General features: G+C 59.9%; 1 protein-coding gene across 1 annotated transcript; it reads left to right on the forward strand.

Annotated features, from left to right (window-relative positions):
• The first annotated feature begins 314 nt into the window (after positions 1–314).
• On the forward strand, positions 315–9,178 carry TMEM8B (transmembrane protein 8B). Its single transcript, XM_082074714.1, has 13 exons — positions 315–433; positions 3,401–3,590; positions 4,101–4,308; positions 4,463–4,596; positions 4,730–4,989; positions 5,249–5,604; positions 5,920–6,016; positions 6,200–6,323; positions 7,533–7,675; positions 7,874–8,052; positions 8,142–8,288; positions 8,362–8,478; positions 8,705–9,178. The coding sequence occupies exons 1-13, from the start codon at positions 328–330 to the stop codon at positions 9,038–9,040; spliced, it is 2,397 nt and encodes a 798-aa protein (XP_081930840.1). The 5' UTR covers positions 315–327; the 3' UTR covers positions 9,041–9,178.
• Positions 9,179–9,896: the final 718 nt, after the last annotated feature.

Below are 9,896 nucleotides of genomic sequence, written 5' to 3' on the forward strand. Positions count from 1 at the left end.
TGTCCCCCATCCCTGTATCCCTGTCCCCAGTCATTGTCCCTGTCCTCAGCGTCCCTGTCGCCAGCCCCGTGTCCCAGTCCCTGTCCTCAGCCCCCTATCCCCGTCCCCATCCCTGTCGCTGCCCCTCCGTGCCCCGAGCAGCGGCGGGGCCACCCCGGGGGAGATCGGGTCACGCGGGGGGGCGGGGCGCTGCTGCCGGCGAGTGACGCGCGTGGGGGCCAATGGTCGGGCGGGGGCGGCCCCGGGGGCGGGGCGGGTGACGTCATGGGCGCCGGTGCGCGGCGGGGCTGCTGGCGGCGCGCGCCCCACGGCAGCCGGCGCGGCGGCATGGGCCGGGGGGGCGGCAGGGGCGGCGGGCAGCGGCGGCCTCTCGCCCCCCACCTCCGCCTGCCCCTGCTGCTCCTGCCGCTCCTCCTCCCTCCGCCGCCCGCCGGTGAGTGCCGCCGGGCCGGGGGACGCGGGGGCTTGAGTGCCACGGGTGTGGGGCACACGCGCGGCGGCGCAGAGGGGCGAGTACGGGATGGGGAGCAGGAGGGTGCGTGCATGGGGTGCGCGTGCCGTGGGGGTGCACATTGAGGGGTGTGTGTGCGAGGGGAATGAGGTACGCATGTAATGGGGCACAGCGTGTGTGTGCCGGGGGTGTGTGTGCAATGGGTAGGAGGTTTGCATGCTGTGAGGCGAAGGGGATGTTCACATGCTGTGGGGTGGAGGGTGCTCGTGTTGTGCTTCCGATGGGTATGAGGTACACAAGCAATGGCATGTGGGGTATGCATGCAATGAGGTGGTGGTGGGATAAGAATGGGGCACGGGGCAGTGTGTACAGTGGGGTGCAGTGCTTGCTTGCTATGGGGTGCAATGCTTGCTTGCTATGGGATGCAGGATGCATGTGCAATGGGACATGGTGACTCTGTGCAGCAAGGGATGTGTTGTGCATCCAGTGGGTTTTGGGCCACATATGCAACAGGGCACAGAGGTGTCCCCAGCTGGGAGCAGAGCATGTGTGCTATGGGGCAGGAGTTGCCCGTGCAATCGGGCATGAGGTGCGTGTCCAATGGGACACAAAGGTGCATGTGCAATGGGTTGCTTGTATGATGGGGCATGGAGATGCATGTGCAGGGGATACCAAATGCCTATGCAGTGGGGCACAAAGATGTGCCTGCAGTGGTGCATAATGATAAGCATGCCATGGAGCATGGGATACCCATGCAGTGGGGCATGGAGATAAATGTGCAGTGGGGCACAGAGGTGTGTGTCCCAGGAAGACACAGATGGTGCACATCCGGTGGAACATGGGCAGTGGGCACGGGGGGCTGCAGATGGGACGCAGGGTGCTGTGTGCATACAGTGGGGCAGTGGGGATGGGCAGCCCGTGAAGAGGGGGACGTGTGCACAGCGAGGCATCGAGTTGTGCGTGTGGGGGACACCGGCAGGACTATGTCAGGCGAGGAGCATGCTGTGTGGCATGGGAAGCTGGCTTGGTGACAGGGATGTGGAGAGGTACTGGGAGCGTGGAGGAGACATCGTTGGAGGAGGGGGACAGGTCGTCGTGGGGAGGGCCGCCATGGGGCAACGGTGATGCAGCCGCAGGAACTGTCCGCGGTGCTGACCGCTGATCGCGGAGCTGTCCGCGGTGCTGACCGCTGATCGTGGAGCTGTCCGCGGTGCTGACCGCCGGACCGGGAGCTGTCCGCGGTGCTGACCGCCGGGCGGGAGCTGTCCGCGGTGCTGACCGCCGGGTACGGCCTGGGGCTGTAGTCCTGTGGTTGAGGGTCCCGCGGCTCCAGAAGCTGTCCTGGGGCAGAGGGACACTTGCTTTCCTCCTTCACACTCCTCCCCATCGATAGCAAATCCTCTAGCAACCCCTTTCCCCCCATGCTCTGGCCACACTGCCACGGGGTTTCAGCCTGACCCCCTCCCTGCAGCCGGCTCTCCCTGCCTTGCCCTGAGTGAGTGGGCATGGGGAACCGTGCTGGGAATGGGAAGCTCCGAGTGCTTCCCCCCGTGCCACCTTCTGGAGTTGTGTTCAAGATCCCCTCCTTCCTGGGGTCCCTTGCCAGGTCACTGTCTCTACGTGGGGAGGGGAGCTGTGGAGTAGCTTGGTAGCTCACAGTGGAGAAACTGGGACCCAGTGCTCTTGCACTGAAACGGGTATTTAATGTCTGGCTTGTGTCGACTGTCAGTGAAAGGGAGGGGGAGCTGCCTTTGTTCCAGGCAAGGGAGCAGATGCATGTCAGTGTACAGCCGGCTGAGGCTGCACACACACAGCAAAAACACATGTGCACACAAGCACATGCGCACACTTCCAGCCAGGCACACGCCATGCAAATCAACCCTTCAAGTCAGCTCTCCCACTCCCCACTAAACGAGCCCTTCTGGGTACAGCCCTGCTCCTAGCCCATTCTCTGCTGGCATCACTTTTGCTGGCAGCTTGTGTGGAGGTGCATCTCATCCTTGGTACATCTCTGGGGAATAATGAATGGGTCTTCCAGGCTGGAATGGAGGAAGTGTGGCAATGGTAGGTGGAAGTTACAGTTGCTGTCTGGAGACCAGGTCTCCCTTGCCTCTATTGTGCCAAGGAAGTGGCTGTCCCTCTGCTGCTGAGGCTCCTGAAAATCCCTGGAAATTAAGCTGTCAGTTGAGCAAAGAGAGGTGACCCCAGCGAATGCTGTGTGCTTGCAGGAAGTGTCTTGCAGACATGGGCCTGTGCACAGCCATGTGCGCCCATGCATGTGGGTGTGCACGCCTCCATTTTGCTGTGTACGCAGACTGCACCCACATGAACATATGTGCACACATTTGTGAACCATTCCTCCTCTGCGAATCATGAGAAAGCTGGGGAGCTGTGCAGGAAGTGTACTGCTCACTCCTTCTTCTCATGACTCTGTTGTAGGACTCTGTGGTTTATGATGGGCTCTGTACTGAGTCTCCTCGGCAGGCAGAGAAGCAGGGATTCTATGTCCCTGTGGGACCTTACCTGTTGGGGCAGAGCTGGAGCCTAAAGGAATGTGCCTTTATTATAGGTAAAATGCAGGGAGCAGGTCCTCACTGAAGAGAACAATTAGTTCAAAGAGATAGGCTGCACATGGGCAGAGCCTGAGCAGCCAGGGCTGAGGGCTCTGGGGGCTCCAGAGAATGAGTGCCCACAGCTCCAGGAACTGGGCTAGCAGCAATGCTGAAGCAGGTATGATGCAGACTGTGGCAGGACTGGAAGGCAAAGATGAGCAAAGCTGACATCAGCCCTGGGGATACACTGAAGTGGCACAGCCCTAGCCCCTCCAGCCTTTAGGCTGCCCATTTTGGGGCATGTTCAGAGCTTGGGGGAGTGGGCCTGGTCTGGGAGGAGTGCTGCACCTCCCCTGTCACCCATCCCATTGAGAGCGCCTTTGGGTCTTCTCTGCAGATGGGCTCTTTGTGACAGACTACTTCACCCGCACACCACGCAAGCTCAGCCCCTTCCGCTCCTTTGCCAGCATCGAGCTCTTCCACTTCCATATCCCTGAGGACACAGTCATTGCAGTTTGGAACCTCATCACTTTCAAGGAGCAGGGTGGAACATTTGGGGATCAATGTCCAGACCGTAGCATAACTGTGTGAGTAAGCAGCCTGCCCTGCCTGTTTCCTTCCTGCCTGCCTCTGTCTGCCCCTGCTGACCTCTGCTTGAACTTGCCCTGAGGCCTGTTTGCTCCTGTCTGCTTCTTGCTTGCACGTGCACATATGTGCACACATGTGTACATAAAGAGGAGCACTCACGCATACAAATGCACTCATAAGCAGACACACACTTGTGCACAGATGCATGCACACACATGCATATATGCACGTACATGCGCACACACATACATGCATCCCCACTGCCCATAATTCATCTTCCCAGGACCATTGCAGGCTCCACTCTTTTGTGCATCTCATGCATTCACAGTTTTGCTTGAACACCCACCCAAGGAAGCTCACAGTCTCCGGCAAGGTCCCAGCTTACAGGTGGATTCATATGATGTCTTTGAGCTTCCTAGTAGCATAGAGGACAGAACCCCACGTGTAGGGAAGGCTGGCCCTGCCACAAGACCTGTCCTGCACCCTGCTAACTTCTGTCTCTCCTGCAGGTACTTCCGCTCAGGGGCTCCCTCTGTCATTAACCCCTTGCACACGCACTTCCCCAGGGACACTGCTGTCCCTGGCTCCTTCGCACTGACGCTCACCTGGACCCTGCCCAACCGCACCACAGGGGTGTTCAATGTCACCAGCCCACTGCCTGGGGACTGGTTCCTGGCTGCCCACCTGCCCAAGGATGAGGGGAAGATCTCTGTCAAGGTGAAGGGATTGGGGGGACCGTGGGGTGGCAGGGCTCACTGTTGCACTCAGCTGGGGCCTGAGTGTCATGGGCTGGCAATGCCTGGGGCAGATGCCCCAAGATGGGACAGTGCCTCATGCCTCCTGCCCCTTGCTGACTGTCCTACTGGTGCAGGGGCTCTACGAGGAGTGCCAGTATCTTTTCCAGCCACAGCTCATTGTGCAGCGCCTGGTGAACATTGCCGTGCTATACCCTGGTTTTGTCACCGAGCAGAGCATGGGCCCCCATAACCGCTCCTGCCTCTACAAGTGAGTGAAAAAGAGTCTTCGAAGGAGGAGGCATCCCAGGGTGGAGTGCTTAGGGTGCCTCATCTCTCTTGCTTGCATCCCCAGCCCCATTGGTCTGTGCTGAGGGGCAGGACCTGACACCACTGTCCCACAGGGTATTTGTGCCCAGCTACACATCACGAGTGCTGGTGGAGGTGCTGCGGTGCCATGGGGCTGAGGGTTGCCCGCTCTGGCTGCGTGTGCGGGCCAAGGCTCCCCCACTGCACAACTCCACAGCGATGGACTGCCGGGACCACACTCCCTGCCAGTTGGCACTGGACCTGCCCTTCTGGCAGCACTGGTACTACGTGTTGGTGGAGAAACACCCTGGGGTGCCGGGCACTGTCTCCTTCCAGGTCATCGTGCAAGTCACAGGTGAGGACACATGGAGAGGTATGGGTGGGTGGCACGGTCTTGATTCTGCTTGGGTGACTGATGGGGTCGTAAAGGATGCCTGAAGGATCTGGCTCCATCTGGGTGTTTGATGATACCCAACTCTGTGGCCATGGGGTCACCAGTAGGTGTTGAGGATGGGTTGCAGATGGGGGTGAGCAATGGGCAAGAAGGGGAGATGGGAGCTAAAATTGGGTTTGAGAGTCTGTGTGGTGCCCAGGCTGATTGCTCTGTCCTCCAGACTGCTCACAACCCAGCCTGGCCCGGCCACCCTTCCTGCCCTCCAGTGCCTCCATGAACATGCCACACTCCTTCGGCTCCATGGGTGGGCTGGCCCTGGGGGACAACCCTCCACCTGCCAGCCCGAATGGCACGAAGCACCCGGTCCCCATCCCCACCTCCTCACCCGCAAGTGAGCGGTGCTGGCCAGTCCGCCCCACGCTGCGCAATGAGCTGGACACCTTCTCCGTCCACTTCTACATCTTCTTCGGGCCAAATGTGTCAGTGCCACCCGACCACCCTGCTGTCTTTGTCATCAATCTCCTACCAGTGCTGGACAGTGGTGGGGTGCTCAACCTGGAGCTGCGGCTCAACGTGGTGAGATGCCCATGCTGAACCCTGACTGAGGCAGGGCAGACTGGGAGTCATGGGCTGGGAGATGGGTGACATTGGGACTGCAGCAGGGTGAGGGGCAGGCTTGGGGATGCTGGGTCATGGTTTTGGAGTGTGGGTGGGTTTGGGATGTTCATGCATAGTGGAACAGAGATTAGCATGCTCTAAAGGCAAGGGTGATGGCCTGGATTTGTGTGTTCTTAGGTGATGGGCAGTGTGTTAGGGCACTGCTAGGTGGTATGCCGTGATTTGCAGGGCACATTCCTGGCACTGGTTTAGGACCATCTCCTCTTCCATCAGAGCTCCCTATGTGGCGAGAATGTGACAGTGTTCGGGTGTCTGAACCACGAAGTCCCGCTGACATCCAGTGACAATGCATCAGTCACCTGCGAGACAGGTAGGCTGAGCTGTGCATGTCCACCCTGAACATGTCTGGCAAGAGGCTGGGTGGGAGATGGCAGAGACCACAGGGGCATCTGTCCCTGGAGCCTGGCACAGGGTGCTCTGTCCCTGTCCCAGGTCTGCCCAGGAGAAGGGGCCGTCCCCTGCCCTACTCACACGGAGCTCTCTGTGTCCACAGAGTCCCTGGCAGGCTTCCTGCTCTCCGTCAATGCCACGGCCACCCTCAGCCGCCTGCGAATCCCCTACCCCCAGACAGGCAGCTGGTACCTGAGCCTGCGCTCGCTCTGTGCCACAGAGCATGGGTAAGAGCCTTGGGATGTCCGCTCCCTCTACACTCAGAGGGTATATCTCCACTGTGCCCTGCATCCATGTGCACCAGGGGTCCATGCGTGTGCCTGTCCCCTGTGCCGCAGTCACCGCTCATGTGTGTGCATGTGGCTTTGTGGGCTGTGTGTCACCCTGTGAGTGTTTGCGTGGGCATGGATGGCTCTATCTTGTGCCTGTCTGACCATCTGTGGGTCCCTGCGGCTCTTCCCTCTGTCTCTCAGTTCAGAAGCGCCTGTCAGCTCATGAACGCCGTGCATCTGTTGGTGCCTGCCTGTCTCTGCGGCAGTGCCCATCTGTACCCATGCCTGGGAGGGGACGGGGCTGTCACTGCGAGGGACAGGGCTTAGCTGTGTGTGTGAGGGGGCAGATCTGGGCAGGCTGCTGTGCTCAGCACCTCCAGGGACTGGTCCTGTGTCTGCAGCTCTGCTTCTGCAGTGCGTGTCTGCCTGAAAGCCCTGTGGAGGAGAGACGCTGTTGTGTGCACGTGTTTGTGCATACAAGAGTCCATGTGGGGCTCTGTGCTGTGCAGACAATGCTGTGTGCATGCATGCCCATGTTTGACCGTGTGAGCACATGCAGGGACAGCAGACACACACCCTGTGCACGTGTGCAGACGGCGCTGTGTGCATGTTTGTGCATGTTGGTGTGCCTGTGTGTGCACAGGCAGCAGTTAGTGCGTTCTGTTGGGACATGGGCCTGTCGTTGTTCCTGCCTGCTGGAGCTGCTGAGGTGCTGGGTGTCCCCAGAGCCCCATGCATGGGCAGCAGGGGTGCTGTGTCTCCTCCAACCCCTCTGCTGAGATTCTAGTTCCTGCTGAGCCGCCAGTTGCAGTCGGTCCTTCCCCAACATGGTCACAGGCAGGCATTGCAGGGCATGGTGTTTTCTCAGCAAAACCCAGACAAATTGGGAGCCAGCTGCGTGTTTTTCTAGAGGCAAAGTGGGTCTAAGCACGACCACATTCCTCCCACTCACCCAGCCTGGCACAGACAATTGCAGCACACCAGATCCTTGGGGACCAGCTCTCAGCTACCATATGTAGCACCAAAACAGGTCATTTTCGTGCTTGCCCTTGCCCTGGGTCTCCCATCACTTGCCAAATCTGGGTGCAACAGGTGCCTCTGGTGGAGGCAGGAGCTGCTTGAGGGGTGCAGTGCAAGGGCTGACCCCCTTCTCCTGCACTGCAGGTTTGAGCCCTGCACCAACGTGACGGCTGAGGTGTACCTGCGTGCCTACCTCTCGCCCTGCATCAACGACTGTGGCATCTATGGCCAGTGCAAGCTGCTGCGCACCAACAACTACCTGTATGCTGCCTGCGAGTGCAAAGCTGGTGAGAGCTTCCCTGGGCACCCATGGTGCCCACTGCACCCAGGGACACCCCCAGCATCCTCCCCTCCTCCCTGGGGGTTGTGCATCCCATTAGTTCCCCCACATCAGCTCACGGCAGGGCATTAGAAAGGGTCTTCCCTGATCCCTGCCCAGCCCCTGCAAATGCTGCAGGGTTGATGGCAGCTGTCCCCATCCACAGGTTGGAACGGCTGGGGCTGCACAGACAATGCCGAGGCTTTCTCCTATGGCTTCCAGCTCCTCTCCACACTGCTGCTGTGCCTCAGCAATGTCATGTTCGTGCCCCCCGTGGCCATCGCTGTCCGCAGCCACTACCTCCTGGAAGCTGCTGTCTATATCTTCACCATGTTCTTCTCCACTGTAAGCCTGGCATAGGGGTGGCTGAGGGGAGCAGGCAAGGGGCTGGAGCTGTATGGGGAGGCCCTAACATCCTTTCTCCTTTATCCCAGTTTTACCACGCCTGCGACCAGCCGGGCATTGTGGTGTTCTGCATAATGGACTACGACGTGCTGCAGTTCTGCGACTTCCTGGGCTCTCTCATGTCCGTCTGGGTCACTGTCATCGCCATGGCCCGGCTCCAGCCTGTGGTCAAGCAGGCAAGCGCGGTGAGGGGGCACGTGGGGTGGGCACAGAGGGGATCCATCCTGATGGTGCCCCGCTGCCCCACAGGTGCTGTACCTGTTGGGGGCCATGCTGCTCTCCATGGCTCTGCAGATGGACCGCCATGGGCTCTGGAACCTGCTGGGGCCCAGCCTCTTTGCCTTAGGGATCATGGCCATTGCTTGGGTAAGGAATTGCTATTCCTGTCCTTGTGTGTCCCCATCCCAGGTGTGCTCAGCATCCTGCCCAGTCATCTAGCCCCACTCCCCTGCCAGCATCTCCACTCTGCTGCCTCACCCTTCCCCATGAACCCTCCTCCCTGGCTCCTGGGGGATGTGGCACTGCAGCACAGGGGCTGTGTCCATCCCTGCCAGGATTGCCTCTTCCAGCCCCCCCCTTTTCACCACCACAGACAGCTCGCACTATCCGTCGCCGCCACTGCTACCCACCAACCTGGAAGCGCTGGGCTTTTTACCTGTGCCCAGGAGCGCTGATTGCGGCGGCTGCCGTGCTGCTCTACGCCTTTGTGGAGACAGAGGAGAACTACTTCTACATCCACAGCATCTGGCACCTGCTCATCGCCGGCAGCGTTGGGTTCTTGCTGCCGCCCCGTGCCAAGTCCAGCGGGCGCCTCGGGCCGCTGCCCCGGCGCAAAGGCTGTGGGTACCAGCTCTGCGTCAACGAACAGGAGGAGCTGGGGCTCGTGGACCCAGCTGTGGCCTCCATCAACAGCATTTGCACCAGCTGATGTCGACAGCAGCTCGGACACTGCCGGCACGGACAGCAGCCCCGTGGGGCCTGGCAGCTGCTCTCTTTGCTGGACACGCGTCCTCGGGAGCTCCAGGACTCCTCTGGGTGGACACACAGCTGCCCGTGCCAACCTGTTCTTGCAATTACAACCTGGTTGAACTTGTCTCCGGGAGTTGCTGCAGCTCAGTTTGGTGCAGAGCTGGGGGGGCTCGAGGCTGAGCTGAGGCCATGATCCTCTTTTTGCTGGGCCACAGAGGTGCCCAGGGATTGTGGTTGGGTGCAGAGGGACAAATGGCACTGGTCTCTGGCTTTCGCTCAGGTCTCTGTAGCAAGGTCTGATACTCTGCCATGAGCTGCTCTGGGGCTGATGCGGCTCCAGTGTGGAGCCAGGTAGTCAGTGAGAGGTTTGGGGCCAGGGGCCTTTTTGCTCACAGCAGGCTAGGCTATAGAGCTGGAAGGACTTTGCTGTGGCACTATGTTTTCACAGAACAGCTTTAATGCCTGAGCCACAGGGAGCTGTGCAGTGCTAGGGCAGCTGGGGACCCCAGAAGCCAGCAGGACCACGAGGAGCCTGCAGCCATGGGGGAACCTGCCACTGGGAAGTGGCACTGTGCTGCCTGCTGTGGTGATGAGCAGGTCTGAAAGTGTACTGCCTGCAAGCGTCACATCCCCAGAAGCCCACAGCCTCATTAGTGTCACCCTGCTGCCCAGAGCAGCCCCCCTTGGTGACACACACATGGGTGCATTCACCCAGGAGAGCAGTGACGCTGCATCCCTGTTGGTACCACCAGCCATGAGCAGCTGCCCTGTCTCTGCAAGGCACTGAGCAACTGTGTGTGTGTGGGGTTATTGCA

The sequence above is a fragment of the Streptopelia decaocto genome (assembly GCF_964273445.1).
Source record: "Streptopelia decaocto genome assembly, chromosome: Z".
Classification (NCBI taxonomy): Eukaryota; Metazoa; Chordata; class Aves; order Columbiformes; family Columbidae; genus Streptopelia; species Streptopelia decaocto.